This window comes from Hyposmocoma kahamanoa, unplaced genomic scaffold, assembly GCF_003589595.1.
Source record: "Hyposmocoma kahamanoa isolate Upper Pololo Valley unplaced genomic scaffold, ASM358959v1 211, whole genome shotgun sequence".
Taxonomy (NCBI): domain Eukaryota; kingdom Metazoa; phylum Arthropoda; class Insecta; order Lepidoptera; family Cosmopterigidae; genus Hyposmocoma; species Hyposmocoma kahamanoa.
This window is the reverse complement of record NW_020653732.1, coordinates 3,923,417-3,949,278: the sequence shown is the minus strand read 5'-3', so window position 1 is coordinate 3,949,278 and position 25,862 is coordinate 3,923,417. Positions and strand designations below refer to the sequence as shown.

Here is a 25,862-nt window from a genome sequence, read left to right as displayed (position 1 = left end):
ATGTGGCGATACAAGTCAGGAGATTGGGATAAGCTGCGGCATTTCTTTGCATATTATCCCTGGCGGCAGCTGTGCTTCTCTTCTGACGATCAGACGAGCTGCGCGTCTGCCGACTCTGATTATTCGGGGTATAGAATACTTTATTCCGTATTTCGAAGTCTGCTCCAGCGGCATAGCTCGTACTTGGTTTAACGCTGAGTGTGCTTCTGCGGAAACGCTAAAGCAATCTGCGTACCAGGCTTGGGCTGATGCTCCAGATCGCAAAGCACTGGAAACCCTCCGTCTGAAGAAAGCCTTTAATAAAGCCGCTAAATCCTGCAAAAAAGCTATTTAGCGTATTGGGGCCAGATTAGCTTCATACCCATCAGGCAGTAAAGCATTCGGGTCGCTCGCTAAATCTATCGAAGTCTGTCGAAATCTGTCGCACATTTCTGCAGGTCATCCCTTCCGCCTTTAATGAGAGCTGACGGATCGCTGGCTCGCACCGCTGAAGAAAAAAGCAAATCTTTTTGTTTGTCTTTTTGCTTCGAACTCCCGTCTTGACGCTACTTTGCAAACACCACCTACACAACATCGCTGTGACTAGGAAATGTCCGAGATCACTATCCGTCAAAACGAAGTGTTAGAAACTTTACGCAAATTAGACGTCAACAAAGCCAGTGGCCCTGACGGAATCCCAGCGATTGTTCTGCGGAACTGTACACCCGAGTTGTCTCCGGTGTTGACTCGACTGTATCGCCTCTTTATGAGTTCTGGACAAGCTCCGAAAACCTGGAAGCTTGCAAATGTACAGCCTGTACCTAAGAAAGGTAGTCGTGCCGACCCATCTAATTATCGACCTACCGCAATCACCTCCATTCTCTGTAAGACTATGGAGCGCGTATTGAACAGCCGTCTCCTTGGATACTTAAAAGATAACGATCTTCTCAGTGATCGACAGTATAGTTTTCGCCGTGGTCGATCTACTGGGGATCTTCTTGCGTATGCCATACATTTATGGGGCGAGGCTGTCGAGAAACGCGGTGAATCGCCTGCCGTGTCTCTCGACATATCAAAGGCCTTTGATAGGGTTTGGCATGATAGCCCGTTAAACAAGCTTCCAGCTTACGGAGTACCTGTTGGTTTTTGCACATGGATAGGCGATTTTCTGAAGGATAGGTCAATCCGCGTAGTTGTAGATGGTTACTCGTCTGCTTCTCATGGTATAAATGCCGGTGTACCAGGGATCTGTCCCCTCCGCCACTCTATTATTGATGCATATCAACGACCTGCTGCTGATGCCTGATATCTTTAGGTACGTAGACGATAGCACAGTGGTAGAGAGTTATGTGCCATACACCCGAGACAACAGCGAAGAGATCCGATGTAAACGACATGCGATGGTCACCCGGTTGAACCTGAGCCTGAAAGCAGCTTCCGACTGGGGAGATGGGAACAGGGTCAGGTTTAATGCGGCTAAAACACAGGCGTGTCTTTTCAAATCAAAACGGAGTCCCCTACTTACATGCATCCGTGCCGACCTTGAGCTACTTGGTCTGGACTTATCATCCAACCTCAACCTTGGGCGATACATCGAGTGCTTGGCAAAAACTGCTGCCAGAAAACTAAGCATACTATACAAGGCCAGGCGGTACTTCACACCTAAACAGCTTTAAAATCTGTATAAAGCACAAGTTCGACCGTGTATCTCTGCCCATTACCAGTTAGCTGCCTTGGACTCGGTGGAGCGAAAAGCAAAGAGACTTGTTAACAACAATTCTCTTGCGGAGTCGAAGCTACAAAATCTCCACCATCGCAGAAAAGTAGCCTGCTTGTCGGTTTTCTATCGGATACATGTCGGGGAGTGTGCGCAGGAACTTTTCAATGTAGTTCCACCCTCACCGTTCCACCTTCGGTCGACTAGAAGGTCTGGAGCACTCCATTCTTATGTCGTTGATATTCCACCTATTTACACTAAGCGCTTTGCTTCCTCCTTTCTGATGCGTACGGCAAAGGAATGGAATGCTCTACCGGCGGCAACTGTATTTCCAGACAAGCACAATTTGGGGCTATTCAGGGCTAGAGTGAATAAGCTTTTTTTAGACAAACGCGTTCCAACGTCGGTCACATCATCGCTTAACATCAGGTGAGATTGTGGCCAAGCGTGTGTCTATTATATATTTAAAAAAGTCCCACGTTTACATCGATACAATCGCGTGTTTGTATCGATGCAGACGCGCATTTGTATCGATGCAATCGCGCGTTTATATCGATGCAATCGTTTGTTTGTATTGATGCAGTCGGACATTTGTATCGATGCAATCGCGCGTTTGTGTCGATGCAATCGCGTGTTTGTATCGATGCAGTCGCGCGTTTGTATCGATGCAATGCGATCATTTTTATTAAATTATTTTTAAACATTTAGCCTACACGTAGTTCCACTGCTGGGAACAGATGTCCTCTCACAATAGGGCTTAGGTTAGATGTGTGCAGGTTCACCATGATGTTTTTCTTCACCGAAAAGCTCAAGGTAAATTTCGCACATACTCAAGAGGTGCAAGACTGGATTTGAGCCTACGGCATTGCTTGGGAGCCAATTAGGGTTCTCTTTAATATTAGTAATTTTATTTTTTTAATAAATTTTAATAATTAAGGTAACAAATACATATTTTTAGCATTTATTTTACTTAAGATATTTAAAATACTCTCTATAATAACGGATAATAAAATTTACTCATACTGTTGACATGTATATAATCAAAAAGATTTTTTTTTATTTCACACACAACTAACAACGCGTATCGAAGAGTAGCTACGCTTGGTGGCCTTATACGGCTACGAGTGGCTGCGTCTCGTGACTCGGCTCGACAGCCGGTGGTCAGTGTGAGGCGGCTCTAAGAATAGGCAAGTTTAATGCTCGCACGCACGCGGAGAAGAATGAACAAACGAAAGCATGTTAAAGCGACAACTGAGTCGAGCTTACACCAAGCTTATGGAACCAATTTCTTCCACTAATATCAAAAAGAACACTAATATCAAAAAGGAAAAGTGTTGCCACCATTTAGGTCTTTAAAAGCCACCTACTTATTGATGTTAATTTTAGGTAAATAAGGTAATGTTTAACTTTAGACACAGTTTCGTAGTGCTTCTTTTGGCATCTGTAGGTAGACCAGAACCAACTTAAGAAAGATAGGACAGACAGGCTCATAGAGACATTATACTGGTACATCATAAGAAAACCCATTATCCACAAACTCGAAAAACAGAAAAGATGTGTTTCAAATCAATGTAATTTTAGTTATTCTTACAAAGCGCAGAGATGTCAAAATAACGAAATTGTATTGGTACTAATCTCCTCTCATTGTCGCCCTTGTGATCGGTGTTGTTAATCTGGTCTACCTATACCAGCTACAAATATATATACGGTGTAATTAAATCTGATACGAGTATTTTATCTGCTGCGCCCTCTAAAGTCTAGTTTGTCACTAAAAAAAATCTAACATCGAATCGGTTAAAGCGTTTTCAAGATGCATTGTAACAAACTAGGCCCGCTGCCCTGCAAACAGAAATCCTCTCAGGTAATCTCTTGTTCTAGATAAGAATCCTTATAGAAAGTGAAATATAAATTCACGATGTTACTATTTAATTCCTAGCATTAAGGTATTTGACTTAGATTGGATAGTTGCATTATTTTTAATTGCTTCAATTAACATAAATGAATACGCTGAAAAATATCTGAAATTTTGTATTTCGATATCTTAAATAAGCAAAGGTACTCGTATCTGAAACCAGTGATCCCTTTACCCAATCTTTAAGCAAAAGCAATGTGCATGGTTTATGTAGTGCCATTATGGATGTGACATCAGATATATGAATTACCGTGTCTTTCTAACTTATTTCTAAATGCCTTCTAAAAGGAATTTCAATTCTATTTTCACATAATATGGCCATTAATTCATGTTCAAATCCATAACTGTCAAATACCCTATAGAGAGGAAAAAAATTAAACTATTTTATCTACAAACATATCATAAACTCTCTATGATGTGTTCAAAAACCGCAAATTACGACCAGCATATAACATCAACAACAACATCATCACACACGTAGCACGAATCCCAAAGTAAGTTGCTAAAGCACTTGGGTTCCATATTATTCCATAAAATAGGAAACTACGATGGTACCACAAACACCCAGACCCGAGACAATATAGAAAAGTTAGTTTCTACACTGACCTGTCCGGGGATCGAACCCGGGACTCTGAGATGGCGACACCATGAAAACCGGTGTGCAAGTCACTTGACCACCGAGGCCGTCAGATAAAATGTTTTGTAGAACAAATTTCTTATTCGTGAAAACGTTATCATTGCGTCATAGTTACATTAAATTCGTTAAATACAAATTTCGAACATCTCTGAAAAACAAAACAGTTTGATTCGACCTCAATTCTAATATCAGTCGAGATATTAGACTATGGAAACCAAAGGACATGTCATATTGGCAAATATAAATCAGACGTTATTATGTATATGATGCATTTAGATGTTGAAAACATAAACATTTTATTGTCTTTGTTTAACTACTGCGTGCCGTCGTAATCCAAACGAGGTAGTACTACATTGATTTATGTCAAACACGGGAATCGAAAATACGTAACGTCACCTTAAATGGCAACTGTCCCCATTTTGTCATTTTCGTAGTACCTTTTGATAACCGTTTCGGGTTGTCAAAGGGAAGTACATCAAATGTCAAAACCAGTGTTTGGCAAAATGTTTTAGTGAATTATTAGCATAAAATATTGACAGAGAGAACAATAAAGTATTGATAAAAATACGTCGCTGTAGCATTAAGGGGAGCAGCAGTAGAAAAAGCGGAAATCAACCGAATGTTACATTACACATGTGTAATTTTTCTGCCTATAAATCATACAATAGCCCAAATATCTCATGTTAATTAGACTCATTTAAGTAGTTTATTCATAAGTCTTGCCGAATTTTGCTTTGGTTACTTTAGATTGATAACGATTATTTCGAGATAGTGTTGTTCTTGTAAGCAGGCATATTATCGATATTCTGTTATTAAAACAATTCACTACGAGGATTTTATTATTTCATTATTATTATTTTTAAAGTTTACCTACAAATGAAAAATAATGGTTAGAAATTATAGGACTGCCGAACAGAATTGAATTGCAGAACCGAATTGGATCAAATACCATCTTCGTTTGTTCGGTCCATATGAAGAGTTAAATTTTAATAACTAGATTAGCTACATGATAATGCAATTCCATCGTTACATTTATTGGTAAATAACTTTATATTTAATTTTGATTAAAATGGCACATTACGTGCCTAGTAATAATAGCCTAGTAGTAATCATACTTTGATTACAGTAAACTACACAAATGTGCAAACATAAAAAACAGTTTCAACATTCAAGCCATACAATTGCATGTCAATATTGACGTATCTATGATTATGGTACAACACTAAATCCGCCATTTGTGGTGGACATTTTTTATTTAGGTAGGTACATTTATTCCGTAGATAGGGCAGCTCCTTTCCTTTATTTTTTTTCCATCCTCTAAGGTCGAGATGAAGTTTTATTCGAAAATAAATGGCAAAAAATTTTGACAAATCTCACACGTTACTTGATATCGAACGATATGACATTTGGGACCGACTACTATCGTCCGTACGTACCGTCTACTTTGTCTATGAATTAAAAAAAACTGCTGTTGCGTTGCGTGGCATGCATGAAAAATAAGTCTTTTGCATTGTTTTACTAATAATTACTGCTAATAGCTCTGATCAATACCGCATTACCAGTCGTAACATGCGGTACCTAACACATAATAGAGAGCTTATAATATGTGTATAGATAAAGCAGTGAATGTAACTGTACATAATTAGGCATTAAAACACCCGAGTGATGTTTTTATGAAACGAGCCGAAAGGCGAGTTTCATAAACCCACACTCGGGCTTTAATGCCTTTTATTATATAATAGTCACATAAATTAATATATTCTCATATACATACAGAGAAAATACAAAAGTTACCCGCTTTAAATTAGTATATAGTGCTAGAGAATTAAAAGTTCAACAGTCGGTTTACAGAAATTCTTATTATTTAAAGCAAACCGATTTAGCAAAAGATATACGTTATCTTTAAATGTGAATATTTCTATGAATTAATACAGAAAACAGATGCAATAATTTATCAATGATATTAAACCTTCCAGCACATTTATCAAATTAGGGTGAACCTTCACATTTATACACATTTTTAACATCACGGAGTCAGCTTATAGTGACTTTCCTCATTACCAGTAATCGGAATAGATAACTCTGTCTGTACTCATATACTAAATTTCAAATAGTACAAATATTCAGTGGATAAAACCGCTGCACAAAATTTGGTAATAATGCGGCTTAATGGCTGCTTATTAAGGCATACATGGTGTCCTGAGTAGTGGATAATATTCAAATGGGCGTATAACTTCGTGAAGGATTAACTGGAACCTCGTTATCCAAAGGAGAAAAATACTAATCTCCTTCAGATCGAAATCAGTTTTAAAAATTTGCTTTTTTTTCAAGCTATCCTCAGGTACAGTGCCACCCTATATCTTTTCATAGGGGATGTAAGCAAGCGACAATTAGGCGCCAGGAGATAGGCAGCGGCGTCTCTATATGAAACTTTTTTATAAAATTTGAGAGGCACCGTCACCCTGAGACATAAGTTGAAAAGTCTCATGTGCCTGTAATTTCCCCAGCATCCTTTAAAATACGATGATGCTCACATTATTGCTTGGCGGCAGAAATAGGTAAGGTAAGGCAGTACATCCCTGGACCAACTCTTTCACATGGAGCTCTACTGCGACTAGAATTGCAGATGTCCGTTGGTTCGTTCCGTGGTTTAGGCGGCATAGCGTCTAACACGGTTTGCAGAGAGACGTTGGTTCGAATCCAACCGGATCGAAGTGAATTTTTTCTAAGTGTTCGATGTTTCTTTTCTAATTACAACAAACTAGTGGAGGTAGTCTCGATGTCCGATGTTCCAAATAAAAAAAATATATAAATGTTATTTACAAAGAGCAACCAGTAGAGTTTCTTGCTCATTCTTCTCAGGGGAATCTGCCTTACGAATGAGCGGTAGTTTAACCATTGTGACGATTTCAAGTGTAATAATGCTTACCTATGAAATAAAGATTTTTTTGAATTGGAACCAGCGGACCTTACAAATATTTCTATGTGCTCGTTTGTCGAATCTTTGTATTTGGTTGCGTTCCGTGGCTTAGTTGGCATAGCGTCTGGCTCGGTTTTCTAAACAAGTTGCCGTAGTAGAAGTTATTCGAGTTGGCGCCAAAAAAAGATTCACAAAATTATAACAATGAAAAAAATATTATGAGCATACTATTTACACTACAGTCTTCTAATAAATTGACATTGAAGTCACCACAGATACCAAGATATTTAATTTAGTTATTGAAGTTGCCTAAAACTGCGTCTAGTATTTTTTCAAACAATTTGTAAGACGAACATTGGGGTCTGTACTCGCTTAATATAACAAGCCGTTCAAGCTCTATGCAGGATATATCTATAGTCCGCTCAATAGATAGGCTCATAATATCTGTACGTTTTTTATAATAATAATATAATCTTTATTTTTAAAAACATGGTTTCTTAAACAAATTATTTAGATTTTAAATTATTTTTAATAAGAATAAAGAGCCGCCATGAATAGCTTTTTCTCTACTGAACGAACTGGCCACCTGGTGATTGTTGAAGCTAAACATTAACTGATGTTTAGACAAAAAGTGGTGCTCAGTAATACAAAGAATAACAATATTATTACAGTTAATAAATAATTCTATTTCAAACTCTTTGCCTTTCATGCCTTGAATATTTTGGTGCATCAGGTTTAATATACAATTTAATTTATTTCTATGTGTACGTATGGCGCACTATAAGTTTCCGGAATGAATAAGAAAAAATACTATAAATGGTCAGAAATGCATTTATTTTTTCTCAAAATATTCTCCGTTAGCATTAATGCACTTTTTCATACGAATGAACCAATTTTAAAAACATTTATGCCACTCCTCCGTGACAATCTCTGAAACATATTTTTCATACTCTTCGACAGCCTCTTCAGGTGAGGAAAATCGTTGACCGCGCAACTGGTTCTTAAATTTTGGAAATAAATAAAAGTCACAAGGTGCCAGGTCGGGACTGTACGCGGGATGGCTCATAAGGTCAACGTTGTTCATGTTCAAAAATTCATTTGTCTGTCTGGCCGTGTGAGAACTGGGATTGTCGTGGTGCATGATACGGCGTTTACGGTTATTTTTACGGAGTTTGTCAATAACTTCCGGTAAACAAATGGTCGTGTACCAATTACTATTCACAGTACGACGATTCTCCAAAGCAAAAGTAGCCACGTGTCCAGTTTTATTAAAAAAAGAAGCAATCATCCGCTTAGAGGCACTTTGCATGCGCGCCACTTTGGTTAGTTTCGGCTCATCTCGAAAACCCCATACGCACGATTGCTGCTTTGTTTTGGGATCGTAACTATAAATCCATGTTTCGTCACCAGTTACTATGTCCCACACCAAATTTGACGCCCCTTCGTTGAATCTGGTAAGCATGGCATTGCACCAAGTGACGCAATCCGTTTTTTGAGCCTCAGTCAAATTGTGTGGGATTCACCGAGAGCACAACTTCTTCACATCCAAATGTTTGTGTAGTACTGATTGCATTTGACTCATGCCTATGCCTTAAGATGCCCGAATCTCATGGTATGTCACATGCCTGTCTGTTTTGATCATACGGCGCACAGCATCGATGTTTTTGTTGTTCCCAGCAGTGGACGGGCGACCATCACGAAATTCGTCACTGAGATTCACACGACTGCGTTTGAATTCTGCAAACCAGCTATAAATAGTCATCTTGCATGGTGCTTCATCGCCAAAAGCAGTTTGAAGCCAAGCGAAGCTCCGCTGAGCTGTTGAATTACACTTAGGCTCAACTCACACTGGCGCTTAGTAGAAGCGTCGCGTCGCGTCCTGTTTTTCAATTACAACGCTTGGCGACGCGCGACGACGCACGAAGCCGTTCGACTGCATCCAAGCGTCGACGCGCGTCGACGCCCGTTTCCATATTTCCATAAAACAAATTTGTACCTTAATAATGGGAAAATAGAGATGAATATACTACAGGCAAAAAACATGACGCGTCGCGACGCTTCGACTCTGCGCCAGTGCGAGTTGAGCCTTAAAGTCGTAGAAAATCATACGACGAAAATTTTCACGAGTTAAATCCATGGTGTAGTAGAAAATAAAATTTCTAAAATGACGCCACAATGTAAAAACAAGTGACAGTCAGATGAAACAAACTGTATTCTACAGCCAAAGAGTTCCATTTTCTAATGTTGCAATTACTTTTTAAATATTGTTTATTTAAGTGGTCAGTTCCGGAAACTTATAGTGCTCCTTATGTATTAGGTTAGTTTTTTACTGTCACTGTGTTGCAAGAGTATCTCTCTGTTGTGGATGGATAATTACACGCTGAGTAGACTTAGTGTTGTGACGGCTCAGAGGTTGCGCTCTGGGCACATTCCTTCAAATAATTCTACACTTTTGATGGGCATTGCGCGAACTCCATATTGTAGTAATTGCGGCGCCATTGAAGACATTTACTACATTTTAAAGGAATGTGTTCGGACCGAGAGACTCACAGTTGGGCAATGTGGCCAGCACAGGACAGACTGGGTGGTGTAACATTATTAGCCGTTCCTTCGTCAAACGAAGCCAAGACGCTGTACAATATATTTAAGTAGTCTTAATCATGGTCAGATTTATAAATTACTTTTCTATAAATTATTTACTATTGTAGTAGTAGAGCTTCTTGTGAAGGGAAGTACTACCACCTTACTTATTTCTTCAAGCAGTAATATATTACTGCGTTCCAGTTTAAAAGGGCAAGGGTGCTGGTGAAATTACAGGCACATGGGATTTGGCAACTTATCGTCTCATGGGGACGGGCACAGGGCACTACTAAGAGAGGCACTGCAAGTGTTATGAATAGGCGTGTCGCTTACCACCAGGCGCACGACTTTGGATTTGAATTCCAAAGGTGATATAATCTTTTAAATTATTATCCACTACTTACAAGAATGGCCACCATTATTGTGTACATTGCTTTATGATGGCTGTGTTATAACTAAGGCGAAGTGCTTACAGCCAAAGATCGATTTTTATTGACAAAGTGGAGGTGAGAGGAATTGTGTTTAAACAACCAATAGAAACTTGTTATTTTGACATCTCCTTTTCGCTTTGTGAAAACAACGAAGTGCTATTGGTTGCTCTTTTCAAGGAACCAAATGAGACGCATAAAGACGGACTAGCTATAATCTTAAAGGCAATTCGCGAGATAAACGACCCATGGTCTTACACTGACATACACAACCTGGAAAATGTGCTGGTAGCCTTTATAGTCATTTAGTAGTAATAGAGCTCCTTGTGAAAGAGTTCGTCCAGAGAAGTACTGCCGCCTTACCTATTTCTGCCGCCAAGCCGTAATGTGTGCATTACTGCGTTCCGGTTTTGAAAGGTAAGGGGTGCTGGTAACTTTACAGTTACATGGTACTGTCAACTTATCTCTCAGGGTGACGGGCGTAGTGGCAGTGCCCCTCAGATCTCTATGATCTAAAGTTCTGAGTGGCACTACAACTGTTACGGACAGGCGTGTCACTTACCACCAGGTGCACGACTTAAATTTTATCTGGTATTGAGAAATTAACGAGACTGGATGTGAACAATATATATACAACTATTGTAAATTTGCGTATGTTGATGTACTTATCGACGGCGATCTATAAAATTAACTTTGATTTCTACTTAGCAATATAATAAAATAAATAAAATGATAAATGTTTTTTGAAATTTTCTAAATTATAATATAATATAATATAATATAACGCACACACTCAACATAGCCCCGCACTAGGGAAACCCTGTGTCGCGGGTGCCATGGACACATACATAGACAACCACAAATTACACCCAAACTCACGAGAGAAATAAATGTAGGCCATACAAATATTTCTCCCGACCCGGGAATCGAACCTGGGACCTCCGCGTGGCAGTCCGGCATGGTAACCGTTCGGCCACAGAGGCAGTTAAAGGCAGAGGTATTATCTATTGAAACTGCACGCATTTGCCGTATGATCACACGCAGCGTTATTACACAAAAGGTACGTATTGATAGCGCACACGACCTTTCCTAATTCAGCGAGTATTCCGGCTATCGGATTTTGGGGTAACTCTCTTGCATCTTTCTCTTCGTCGGCCACCAGTAATGACTTGTCCATGTTCGTTCGTTTCGTAAATATGAAAAATTTGTTTAACAAATCCTAAGTTATAAGTTAAGTCTAAATTACAAACATGAGATCACATTAATTATTATAAATTTTATGTTCAATTCAGAAGCATAAACAACCTTTTATTTTTTTTTTAAACTTGTCATAACATTTATAATGTTTTAATCTTACTAATCAGTTATTCTAATTTTTAAAACAAAAAATAAATAAAGTGGCGCTACCAAATCTTTTGAGTAAGAAACATAATCACGGATCTAAGTTATAATTTAAGTCTAAATTACAAACATGAAAATATCATATTAATTATTATAAATTATAAATTAAATCCAGTAGCAAAAATACCATTTTTCTTATATAGTTATACTAACAAAAAAAAAATTAAGTGTAGCTATTTATTATTATAAACTTGTGTGCGTCAATCCAGTAGCAAAAACAAGCTTTTTTTGGAGCTACTACCAATATTTATAATTTTGTTATCTTACCAATAAGTCATTGCAATTTTTAAATATTGAAGTGTAGGCATTGACCTGAGTGTAGCTATCAAATATTTTTGGTAAGAACCAGAATCATATAACTAAATTATGATTAGAGTCCAAATAACAAACATGAGGTCATATTAATTCTCATATTAATTCTTATTAATTGAAAGTATTTTTTTTAATGACACTAAGTGTGAAAGGAAAAAGTAGTGCTCCTGATGGTAAGCGATGCGCCTGTCCATAACAGTTGCAGTGCCACTCAGAGCTTTCAATTGCAAAGATCACCCATCACCCTGACACATAAGTTCAAAAGTCCCATGTCCTGTAATTTCACCAGCACCCTTAACCTTCAAAACCGGATCGCAGTAATGCTAACATTACTGCTTGGCGACAGAAATAGTTAAGGTTCCCTAGACGAACTCTTTAGTAGGAACTCTACTGCTACTAATTCCAGTAGCAAAAACAACATTTTTTTTTTTTTGGTAATCAATACGTACCAACATTTATAATTTTGTTATCTTAGTACTGGTGCCAAAAAAACAAAATGTTATTTTTGCTACTGCACTTAACTTATAATTAATAATAATTAACGTGATCTCATGTTTACGATTAAATATAAATTACAACTAATAACAGTGTTTCTTTTTCAGTTAAACAATAAACGTTTTTTATTCCGGAACTTATTTTTATTCTCCTAAAGATTATTTTTGGTTTCATAATAAGTAATTGAATAATAATACCACGTAATATGACTCAAATATAACGTCACGAAAAGTAGTATGTTTACATACGACACCTTGTTTAAAATTAAAATTAAAGTTTAAACCACGCATACTGTCGTATTCACAAGTTACGACATTTGCACGGATAACAAAGGGTCGTCGTAACTTTCTGATCGATGTCAATTATTGCGAAATATACCACAGATACTTATACAACAAAATTACAAAGACCCATAATCGTAATATTTGTATGAAACGCATAAACCTAGATCAAAAGTTGAAATGTCTGAAATGTTGCTTTTATGGGTTACGACTATTTCCTTGGGACGCGTCGACATCATTAATTATAGGGTTCAAAATAGTAATAACACTGACATGCTAATAAATAATGCATTAAACCCGCAGTAAACATTTATTAAATACATTTTATATCCATTATATACAATAACATGAGTGAGATAAAAATATACCCCTCATGGAAGAATGGCATAAGTGGAGTTACGTCAAAAACGTTCATAGCTCCATTAGATATAGAAATATATAGGTAACCCACATTACTTGTAGCCCTACAGTACTTGTAGTATGGGTTACCTATACAGGGTGTAAATTTGAGACGGGGCAGTAAGGCCAGCCACCTTAGTCGTTGTAGTTACAGGAAAACGGTTCTAGAAGACTATCCATGAATTTCGAAGATATTTTGATTGGCATTCACAGATTGTGAAAAAATGGTACAGTCAGCAAGATAAAAGGCAATTTTTACAAAACTTTTTTTTATGCCATTCAATCCGGTCTCTATTAAGGATCAATAGTCTCTATGCGACCAACTGAGGTAAGAGTACTCGAAATGTCAGAAATCGCAAAAAACTTTTTACCATACATTTTGTAGGGACATATTTATTATTATTATTATATTATTTACGTATTTCTAATTACTTTCATGTATTGAACTGTATTAAAAATGTTCTCCTCACCTTTTTCTATTTTTCATTTTATGGATATATTAATTGGTTTGTTTTTATTATTTCTTTTGATCTCTTTTGTCGCGCTCAACTTTCACGTTGATAAAATTACTGTTCAGAACTGTCAAAATATTTTAAAATCAATTGTGATCTTGCAGCCTTGTTTGGCACTGTGTTAATGTTTAATCTTTTGCAGTCACTGGTCGCGGCGCTCGCGATGACATAAAAATGTGACGTCACAGTGCTCGTCATGTACCTAGGTATTGTGATAAAAATTTAAAATGCCGGTTTACCGCTCGAATTTGAGGGCTAAATGTGGACATAATAACCCTATCGAGGCGGCATACTACGCGAGCAGATGTCATTATGCAGAAATGGCCTTATTACACCAAAATTGCGAATTATCACATCCAATTTCGTTAATTTGCATCTTTTATACTTACAGTACAGGCAAATTGTCTGGTTTGAACACACCGAGTTTTCTGTGTTAATACAATTTTTCGCCAGTTTGTATATCTCAACGTACTACCGTGGGAAGATGATAAAAGAAATACTCACTTTGTAGCTGCTTTATTTGCGAGTTCGAGTTGAACAAAGGCTGCTTTTAACTGGAGAATCAGAATCATTCGTTTTAAGAGCAAGCGCCAATGGGCCTTAGTTATTTTTATAATCCGTCCTCCTTTTTCTATTCCTAGATGCACGTAAGGGTCTTCACCGGTCTGTAAAACATTTAATAAGGTAAGAAAGAAAGCCTATACTCTAACATCCGAATTTCGTAAAAAAACGATTAGAAGTAGGCGCCTTGTGAAAGAATTCGTCCTATTTCTGTCGCCATGTAGTAATGTAAGCATTGCAGCGTTCTGATTTGAAAGGGTAAGCAAGGGTGCTGGTGAAATTACAAGCACAGCGGACTTGTCAACTTATGTCTCAGAGCGACAGGTGCAGTAGCAGTAGCTCTAAGATCTTTGCGATTCAAAGCTTTAAGTGGCACAGTAACAGTTACGCTCAGGCCACACAGAGGCGGCCGCGGTGCGTTCCGGGCGCGGGATTTTTTGTATAATTCACACTGTACACTTGATAATATGAACCCTGCCACACCTAAACGCATGGCGGCCGCGCGGTAATATTCATTAAAGTTCTATACATAGAACTATGATGAATATTATAAGTCGTGTACAGTATACAAACTAAAAAAATTCAACGTCGTATTTTTGCTAATTAAAATATCAATTAGGACGCTACTCTATTGCTTAAAATTTATGCGGTACTTGGCCAGTTCTATCCTATCTCTTTAGTTTTTTTGTTTTATAGCGTTTATATTTGAGTTTCGTCTAAATATCGCACATGACAACTAATATAGTATTATCTCACAATGGCTTCTTATATTAATATTACGTATTTAGTTTCCTGTTTTGTCCTGTCACTTTGAAATTAAATCGTATATGAATGACACATCAATATAGCGATATTAATTATAAATTTTAGAGATAACGATAAAATATAATATAACGCAATTTTTGAGATAAATCTATGTCAGTTGTCAAATGCGATATATGAAGGGGCATTATGGTGGAATCATCGCCAACTCTAACAAATGGGTTAAAATTAAAAAAAAAATTGCATTTGTTGTCATGGATTATTAGGGAAATGTTTTGTTTCATGGTTTTATTTAATCGTAGAAAAAGTATTGTAGGCAATCATTATATTATTAGGTCTTAAAATCTCGTACATATTACTGGTACAGTCATATACATGAGATACTTGACCCCCTAACGTGCCCAAACCGACGCTTTGGTTCTGAAAGACATCTTGCGTATTGAACAAAGAAAATTAAAGCAATTTCAACTTTATCGTATAAGCAATACAGTGGAGTGTTGCCTGTACAATAGATGATCAACATATTTTTAAAACCAATTCTAAATTTCGTCCTTTAACATCCAACTAAATTGGTCGGGCGCCCTGTTGTATGGACTGCGAGTTACAATACCCGTGGTTCGATTCAACGAGCACTTTTTCGTTTAAACTTTATATTTTTGACGGCATTGTTTCACTTTTTAATGTTAACATTGACAAATCACAATATTTGCTCATTAGAAAGTGCCTATGGTGTTTGGGTAGATATTATTAATAAAGCGTAGGGTGGGTATGGGTAGATTAACAAATCACAAAATCGCTCTGCAGTTTGCATACGATCGTGTCTTCTGTGATTACGCATTGTTTCACGTTTCGTTCCCATTTATCAATTCAGTTTTAATTACTTTCAAAGTTTTCTTTCTTGTTTTAATATGCCGCACTTAACGGAATTATTAAAATTAGAAATTACTGTTCTGTATGAACAAGACTTAGACATTCCTTACACCTATCCGACGTTAAACACAAAAAAAAACAATATTATATAGCTAAATAATATTTTATTTTTAGTGTGACTCGAACCATGCTTGCCTCAAATTGCAAAGCAATCCTTATACCGCTAGGCCTCGACGCCCTTGCTATAGCTGGTTGAAATTTGGATTCTGTATTTAAGTAAGAACTATACGTTAAAGATCAAATTGGCTTAAAACCTTTCTTACAATGTCATTCACTAATGAGACGATCAGGGAGTCATACCAAAATAAATTTTACGGTTCACGGGTTAAAGATTAGGTTTGTTTAACAATTTTCTCCACATTTTTGTGATCAGAACCAAAAGGCCGACAAAGTCGGCTTGGGGGTTCAGTTATCTTGTGTATATAAGACTGCCTCCGTGGCCGAACGGGTTACCATGCCGGACAGCCACGCATAGGTCCCAGGTTCGATTCCCGGGCTGGGACAAATTTTGTATGGCCTACATTTATTTCTCCCGTGAGTTTGGGTGTAATTTGTGGTTGTCTATTGTCTATGGCACCCGCGATACAGGGTTTCCCTAGTGCGGGGCTGTGTTGAGTGTGTGCGTGTGTGCGTTATTATACGACTGTACTCGACTTTATGAACCCTCATTATTGCAACGATTGCATAAAATACTATTTTGATTTAGATCCTGATTATGTTATCGGTGTGTCATAAAATTATTTATCTTAAACGTAGTCTTTCGTTATATCATTGCATTAAACGGAATTAAATTAAAAAATATATATATTATTGCAAAACGTGAAATGTTCCAAGTTTTATCAGATTACCGCTTAAAACATTTATTATCGTCTAAAATAGGAAAAAAGGTATTTTTTGCTCTGTTAACCCCTTTGTTTACATTTCAGATAACGTCGGGTACAGTGCAATTACGCGTAACTAGCATTTGATTATGAGTCTACATTTCGGTAATTTAGTCGCCAAATCATATCCGCGTAAATGTCGTGGCAACCAAATCAGCGTTATTTACGGGAATCTATTGTTATCAGTCCGTAGACAACATATGAAAGTTGTAGCCATTGAAATAAAAAAGTAATAATGTTAAATCCCTCTCCCGTGATATTTGATTTAGTGCAGATACGCGCTTTTTACCAATACTACATACGCGGATTTGTACTATGCCTGATGATATTTAAATATGATTCATATTAGTTATTTTTGATACAAGTGCGGAAAGTTAGTCATTATTCACGAGTCTCGAGGCATCTTCAAGACACGAGACAAGTGAAAATGACAAATCCGCATGTGTATCAAACAACGTTTTTTAATACATTTGCGAAAAACCTACATTGAAAGTAAAATAAAACAGTATTTAAAAAAGTTAATGAAAAAGGCGGGAATGTAAACGATGAAAAAAATTAGTACTTTTTTTGGCCGACTTTTTTCAATATGGCAACTGTTGCCAGTATTCAGCCACATTAAAATTACTATTTTATATTACTTTATTTTCTACATAATCGCTACTAAGGAGCATTTACTTCATAGGTGTAAAAATGCGGTCTCTCCATAGATATAGTATAGTAATGACGAATGACTTACGTCACAAAGCACATAAATATGAAATAAATATACAATCTCTTTAGTTCTATGTTTAAGACTTAAAACAACAGTAAATTAAAAAAAAACTGGAAAGTAAAAAGCAAGTGCGAAAGTGCGAGAAATCCAACTTTCCGCACGATTTGTAGTGCGAAAAATACCACGTTTTGAGCAACTGTATTAAAAAATTTGTTTCTTACTTAATATCACTCCATTATGGAGTAAAAAAAAAAACATTTTTCGTTAGCCGATTTTAATAAAAATCATTATTGAAATTAATTATAATTATTATATCCGAAACTAAAAAAGTAAGAGATTGGTGCCAAATCCCTTTCAAATGTGAAGAAAATAATCCACCTGTAAGGTTGGCAAATTGGGGGACGAATCTTTGTCGAATCTCGCCCACTTGCCATTTCAATAAAACTTGGCAAGTAGAATACTTCAGTAACTTTTCGGTTTATTCAAGTTATAATTTGCATGTTAATAATGTAAATTCTGCTGTAATGTAATTTTGGTGTATTTACAAAAAAAATGTTCAACTTACATCTATAATATCATATTCAAGTATTTTGACACCAGAAATTGATTTCGGGTAAGTTTCTACAGTAACAAATGCCTGAAAATAAGAACAAATATTATAAAATACTTAATAATTACTGTGATTTAGTGGTAGGTAGTTGGATTCATTCTGTATGAAATTTAGTAGCAATAGAGCTTCTTATGGAAGAGCTCGTCCAGGGAAGTACTGCCACCTTACCTATTTCCGCCGCCAAGCAGTAAAGAGAGGAATACTGCTGAAGTTACAGACACACGGTACTTGTCAACTTATGTCTCAGGGTGACAGGCGCAGTGGGTGATGCCCGTCAGATCTTTGCGATTTAAAGCTCTGAGTGGCACTGCAGCTGTTATGGACATGCGTGTAGCTTATCAGGCGCACGCCTTGTTCGTCCTGTCACTTCTTATTATTAAAAAAATTAGCAATTTAATGATATGTGCGAAGTTCATTATGAGAGGAAGTCAGTGCCCAGCAGTGGGACTATATTATACCTTGTTATTACTATTTACTATTAAACATTTCACAATTAGGTAAGAAGCAATGTGTAATAAGCAAACACACTTCTGTGAAAACATCTAAATAAATATATTTAAATTAACCATTATAATTAACTTATTTAGGTAATATATTTTATACACGACACGTATAGCCTTCGTGGCGCAATTGGTTAGCGCGTTCGGCTGTTAACCGAAAGGTTGGTGGTTCGATTCCACCCGGAGGCGACAATTTTTTTGACCCTTCTTTATAGAAAACAGCAGTTCTTCTTTTTATCGTGTTGATGCTTTGCCATTTTAGAACCAGTACAGGAATATTTAAAAATTCTAGCAGCCTCAAAGGACTACATATTAGTAACCGATAGATGCACATCGCGTCCGAACGGGTAGTCAGGAAATGTTCGGGGAAGGCCTATGTTCAACAGTGGACATCTTCCGGCTGATATGACTAGCAGTCTCAAAGAACTACGTATTATTATTACTAACATCATAAACAATAGCTTTTGTTCCATGACTTTTTACAAAATTTAATCAATTCACCAAAAACAAACCTTTGTAAGAAAAAAAACAATGGAAGTGCAATTAACTTATTGCCTCGAGCACTATTACAACCTATGTCGTCAAAACTCACACATAATTTGAAACACTACAAAATCTTGATATTGATTTGTCGTAGTTTCAAAAAAAAAGAAATAACAAAATTCTTGATTGTTAAAATAATTTAAACATTTAAACACAAACACAACCCTATTGGCACATCGTTGACAGTTCAATACCACCAATACCTTTAGACGACCATATTGTAGGGGTATACGGTATACACTTGCTTTACGGTATATGACCACCACCGGTAGTATTTTCACGTACGGCTATCAGTTTTGCACTCCAAAACAGCACAATCAGTCATTTTTCTAGGATTTTAGAGAATTTGCACGATAGAATGACAGAACCATACCATACAAAGCCAAAAAGGCGGACCGAACTCATATAGGTCTTTCGAGACCAATAGTTGGCAGGTGTCCGACGATAACTACCCACTTCTAAGTATTCATTGTTCTGTATCTCTGAAGGTATTGAAAACTCTCACGAAGACAGCTAGGGGAAGTGGGATGGAAAAAAAAATTATGAAGTGTAATTTTGCTTACCTATGAAATACAGATAGTTTTGAATTGCTTACCTGCACAGGAAATTTTAACCTTTAAATTCAATTTCTGTTTAAAATTAAACTCGGTGGATGACAGTTCAAAGTGACCTTCTTAAATTCTATTTGAACTTGCAATGGAACATACACGCATAAACATCGAGTGTATAACCAGAAATAGAGATGAAATGTCATTTCATTTGTTTGAAAACTATTCTGCCAAATCGTTACAGTGACAACTGCGCTCTGAAAAAATTACGGGTTTCGTCAATAGTTTCACTTAAAATCGACCTGTTTAACTTGAGATTTGCTATAATGGACGAAAATTAAAAAATTACATATTTAATTTTTAATTACCGATGAAATGTGATTTCGTTTGTTCTGTAATTAGATGTTTTGCTGTTTTCACACCACCGAATGGAACAGCCCCCTTTGGTAGAGATATTATCTTTATTACAATAAATACAGAATATTTTTGGAATATACGGAGACGTACACGCAGGGCAGTTGTTGGCGCTGTACTATTTCACTTTTCTAATTTGTGATTTCAGCGCAAACGAGAGTTGATATTTACAAGTGATATAGGGCCCATTTACCTGATGAATTACCAGGGTTGGATGGCCCTTATTTCGTCTCTATTTCTGGTTATATACTCGATGCGCATAAACCACTGTTTTACTGTACAAAGGCAGACAAGATTACAAAAATATAGTTACAAAGTCAATACCAGGTTTTTTTATGCCAGAATTCATATTACTTGTACTCAAACCATAAATACAGGCGGCAAATAGGTGAGGTGGCAGTACTTCCCTGGACAAAGCGGGCACACGTACATTACCCTCCCTATTTTCCAGATAGGTACCGGAGCTGTAGGCACGCTCACTTCCCGTTGTGCATTGCGCAACTAGGCCGCTACGTAAGCCCCCTCCACATTCTTTCCAAAACTTCACGAGAACAGCCAAATACGAGATTGTAGTGACCATATCCGTCAAGTCGTCGTCGTGTCGGTATTTCGGACCCTAATAAAAGGACTCTCGTGTAGTTTTGTGTTTGCGCGAGATCCTTCCCTCCACATTCCCGTCACAGCAGCCCGCCGGCAGTAACCGCAGTGTTCTGTTGCGATGTATTGATGTCATCCACCATCTGCGTCTATTCCAACGTCTCCTAATAAGTTTTTTTTCTCGAATTAACAAAAAATTGTAACATGCTATAGCACATAATGCTGCAGCAACAGACGTATCTCGTCACACGTCATGTCCATCTTGTATGACAACACGTCCATCTTGTATGACTACCGAACGGACAACTGTGCGGGCGAGAATGTGGAGAGTCACTCTCGGTCTCGTCCTGTCTCGGCGAGACCCGAGACCGGGATGTCTCGACGAGAATGTAGAGTGCACTTAAGACGCGCTAGTTGCGCACGAGACAGAAGCCCCGGCCACACACCTCCGGAGCAGACGAACATGTCCGTCTCTGCAGCTCACCACAAACTCCAGCGAATCCATACCCAAGCCCGGGTCCACCAGAGACGCCAGCGAGGTCGTATCACTGGCGGAGAGCTTGGCCCGTACGCTTACTGTACCCTCGTCTTGTCGGCGAGCCCATAGTCTCTCCGGAATACCCTATCTCTCGGGTCGGTAGATAGGGACTCACGTGCGCACAGTCCCATATCTTTCGACATAAGTTTTGTTTATAGTGTTCCTTTCTATCAACCTCTTGGTAAACTCTTGGTTATGCGGGCAAGCCCGCACAGGGACCTTCTAAGTCAGGTCCTAACCCCGGATTAGCACGTTTCCATGTAATCATCCGGTTCTCTATAAGGCTTGCTAGTACCTTAGGTGAGCCGCCCCGGGTGCACGTACAGCACCCTCCCTACTTTCCAGACAGGTACCGTAGCTGTAGGCACATTCACCCGTCACGCTCCGTACGACTAGCGGTTGCCATCGCTACGCCGCCGAATCTAAGTACGGACAGTCAAACCGGTTTAAGGACTAACCACACACATCAGGTCCATGACCGGTAGGTGGACCCGTGCTCGTTTTTACGTGAGACGCACTATAAGTTTCCGGAATGAATGAGAAAAAATACTATAAATGGTCAGAAATGAATTTAATATTTCTCTAAATATATTCTCCGTTAGCGTTAATGCACTTTTTCATATGAATGAACCACTTGAAAACATTTATGCCACTCCTCCGTGACAATCTTCGAAACATATTTTCCATATTCTTCGACAGCCTCTTCATATGATGAAAATCGTTGACCGCGTAACTGGTTCTTAATTTTTGGAAATAAATAAAAGTCACAAGCCATAGCGGGACTGTACGCGGGATGGCTCATAAGGTCAACGTTGTTCACCTTCAAAAATTCATTTGTTGTTCTAGCCCTGTGAGAACTGGCATATCGTGGTGCAAGATGATACGGCGTCAATAACTTTCGGCAAACAAATCGTCGTGTACCAATCACTATTCACTGTACAACGATTCTCCAAAGCAAAAGTAGCCACGTCCAGTTTTATTTAAAAAAGAAGCAATCATCCGCTTAGAGGCACTTTGCACTCGCGCCACTTTGGTTGGTTTCGGCTCACCTCGAAAGACCCATACGCTCGATTGCTGCTTTGTTTTGGGACCGTAACTATTAATCCATGTTTCGTCACCTGTTACTATGTCCCACACCAAATTTGCCTTCGTTGAATCTGGTAACCATGATATTGCATCTATTGACGCGATCCGTATTTAGAGCCTCAGTCAAATTGTGTGGGATTCACCGAGAGAGAGCACTGCTTTTTCACACCTAAATGTTTGTGTAGTATTGATTGTATTTGACTCATGCCTATGCCTAAAGATGCCTGAATCCCATGGTATGCACATGCCTGTCTGTTTTGATCATACGGCGCACAGCTTCGATGTTTTTGTTGTTCACAGCAATGGACGGGCGACAATCACGAAATTCGTCACTGAGATTCACACGACAGACGACGATATAAATAGTCGTTTTGCATGGTGCTTCATCGCCATAAGCAGTTTGAAGCCGAGCGAAGCTCCGTTGAGCTGTTGAATTACACTTAAAGTTGTAGAAAATCATACTACGCTAATTTCTAAAATGACGCCCCAATGTAAAAACAATTGACAGTCAGATTAAACAAACTGTATTCTACAGCCAAAGAGTTCCATTTCCAAATGCTGTAATTATTTTTTAAATATTGTTTATGTAAGTGCTCAGTTCCGGAAACTTATAGTGCACCCTATATAATGAACGCCATCTACGTTCATATAAACAAACATATCACTATCACGTCCTTCTCCTTTTCAATTCTTTCACGAAGAGCTCTACTGCTACTTAACTGGACTGTCCTTACCAAAACCATTGGGTGCAATATGTGCGTAGGGTATTAAACCATTAGGTTTAGCCGTGGCATTTTATCTATCTAACATTAGGTTTTTTTATATCGTGTTGTCCTAACTTTAATATTATAGGGAAAAAAATGTGTATTAGTTTATATTATATATTGGTAAATAACAATTTTTCACTAATTAACTCAATTCTCTTTTGTAATAAAATCTTCATAAATGTACTTGTGATGAGTGTTTAGGCCTGCCCCAACGATCTCCACGACGATCGGTCCTGCCCGCATCCATCGGGTTCTTGCGACCTTTACCGGAACATCGTCCGGTGCGCGGTCGCCATTGAAGAACCTTTCCGCCCCAACGGCCATCGGTTCTCCTTGCTATGTGCCCCGCCCACTGCCACTTCAGTTGAGTAATTCTTCGAGCTATGTCAGTTGCCTTAGATCTCCTACGGATTACCCCATTTCTGATTCTATCACTTAGGGAAATACCGAGCATTACTCTCTCCGTTGAGTGACCTTGAGCCTTCTTATTAGGCCCATAGTGAGGGATACATTTCTGTTCCACATGTGATCACTGGCAATACACACTGGTCAAAGACTTTCATCTTGAGACACTGAGGTAATCTGGACGCAAAGATTTTTTGTAGTTTCCCGAACGCTGCCCATCCGAGCTGGATTCGACGAGAGATCTCTTTCTCAAAGTTGGACTTACCTAACTAGACTGTCTGCCCCAGGTATACGTAATGGTCGACAACTTCGAGTGTAATGCTCCCAATTTTAACTGGAGCAGATACAACATGGAGATTTGACATGATCTTCGTCTTGTCCATGTTCATCTTAAGACCCACTCTTTGGGAAACACTACCGATCTTCAAGCATTGTATTCAGGTCTCAGCCTTATGAACTATATCATCGGCAAATCGAAGGTGTGTTAGATACTCGCCATTGATGTTGAATCCAAGTCCTTTCCAGTCCAGAAGCTTGAAAATATCCTCCAACGCAGCAGTGAACAGTTTCGGAGATATCACATCTCCCTGTCTCACGCCTCGTTGCAGTTGGATAGGATTAGAGGTCTGATCCTGTAATCGGACTGACATAGTGGCGTTTTTGTATAAGTACCTTAACACCTCGATATCCCTTTAGTCTACTTGGCACCTATGTAATTTTAACATCTACTGTTTAGTTAATTAATTAATTTAGGTACTTTAATTTAAATGCAATGCGTTATAGCCTTCGTGGCGCAATTGATTAGCGCGATCGGCTGTTAACCCAAAGGTTGGTGGTTCGATTACACCCGGAGGTGGCAAATTTTTTTTCCACTTTTAATATAAAAACAAAGTAGTTTTAACATATATGAGTGGCAATGTACTAAATCTATAGGATATGTTAACAGCTCAGTGGTCAGATTTTAGCTGTTATGTAGTTACCATATGTCTCGCTTTGAGCAGGACAATCTTGCTTTTAAGCTTCGTGTTCCACTGTCCCCAAATTCAAACAAAAACAGGACACACAAATTTTTGACACATTTTTAGGTTTTTTTTTTATCAATAAACATTTCACAATTATCATAAACACGTGTTTTATTTGTAAAACAATAATTTTACAGGCGTACCGCTCGAGGCAAAAAAATATGGTCACGTTAGTTATACCACACAGTGCTTGCAGTCGAGAAGCCAATTGTAACGAACTACTCATAAGAAGCTTCTACTCAGTAATGGTTGTTGATGGATAATACAATATTTGGAAACAAAAATACAACTAAAAAGATAAAATTTCAAATTTTACAAAATTTGATCGTAAAATTGCTATTTCATTATTGAAACTTAATATCAACTGAAAAGATAAACAAAGAAACTAAAATCATGAACATTAAACAATTATGCCATCACATCCCATGCATTCAATTCGTCAAGAAAAGACAATCTCATAAGTACAATATCAGCCGCAGAGCCAGTAATCTAATTCAGCCCATGATCAGAACTAACTGCGGCAAGAGGTCGATAAGTTTTGAGGGAGTGCAAATAACAAACTGCCAATCAAAATTGTTTAAACATATTGTTCACGACTATTCACTACTGAAATAAAGATTTAATTTGTATAATAATAACGTAAATTTGTTAACAGTTGAACTCTCAACTTGTGTTTGTATCAAATAATAATATTTCACTGTTTAGTTTGTACCGTGGCTTGGACTGGAATATAGTTAATATGCAGATTAATTTTTAAGTTCTCATGTAAGTGATAAATGTCTTGATGAGAATAAAGTAAAAATATTAATACAAGTAAACAAATAAAAAATAATAAAAATATTACCGCCCCCGGGTGGAATCGAACCACCAACCTTTCGGTTAACAGCCGAACGCGCTAACCAATTGCGCCACGGAGGCTATACGTGTCGTGTATAAAAATGTATGTTTGTTAATTACTTAATTAACTACGTCATTAGTCAATTACGTAATTAGTTAAATTAGCTACGCAATTAAGTAATTTATTAAAATGTATTTACTCAGATGTTCTAGATATCAAAGCGAATAGTCAATTCTATTTAAACTGACCTAAATATTGTAGTTTTTTGGTAGGTATGTTCCACTGATGATAAGAATTTGATATTGTTCAAATGCAAAACTACTGCCGGTATACAACTCAGAATGGCTTGGCGTTTGTGTATATATTTATATTATTTGTAGTCAACAATAAATAGCAATGTATCCAGAGCAGAAACATTTAAGTAAACATACACACACAATTGATCGTTAAATTAATTGATGATTTAGGTACTTTATTTTAAAAGCGACACGTATAGCCTTCGTGGCGCAATTGGTTAGCGCGTTCGGCTGTTAACCGAAAGGTTGGTGGTTCGATTCCACCCGGAGGCGACAATT

General features: G+C 37.8%; 1 protein-coding gene and 4 non-coding genes across 6 annotated transcripts in view; 3 read left to right on the top strand and 2 right to left on the bottom strand.

Moving 5' to 3' along the window:
- LOC113227609 overlaps nucleotides 1–25,862 on the bottom strand; it is a 53,635-nt gene that overhangs the window by 8,898 nt on the left and 18,875 nt on the right. For both annotated transcript variants that reach the window (XM_026460572.1, XM_026460571.1), the window contains 2 exons: nucleotides 17,985–18,056; nucleotides 14,078–14,238 (listed from right to left, as the gene is read on the bottom strand). In XM_026460572.1, coding sequence (XP_026316357.1) covers nucleotides 14,078–14,238; nucleotides 17,985–18,056 — 233 coding nt within the window. The remainder of the gene's footprint in view (nucleotides 1–14,077; nucleotides 14,239–17,984; nucleotides 18,057–25,862) is intronic.
- Nucleotides 18,645–18,718, top strand: Trnan-guu. Its single transcript has one exon. It is a non-coding gene; the product is annotated as a tRNA-Asn (tRNA).
- Nucleotides 24,210–24,283, top strand: Trnan-guu. The gene has a single exon. It is a non-coding gene; the product is annotated as a tRNA-Asn (tRNA).
- Nucleotides 25,294–25,367, bottom strand: Trnan-guu. Its single transcript has one exon. It is a non-coding gene; the product is annotated as a tRNA-Asn (tRNA).
- Nucleotides 25,783–25,856, top strand: Trnan-guu. The gene has a single exon. It is a non-coding gene; the product is annotated as a tRNA-Asn (tRNA).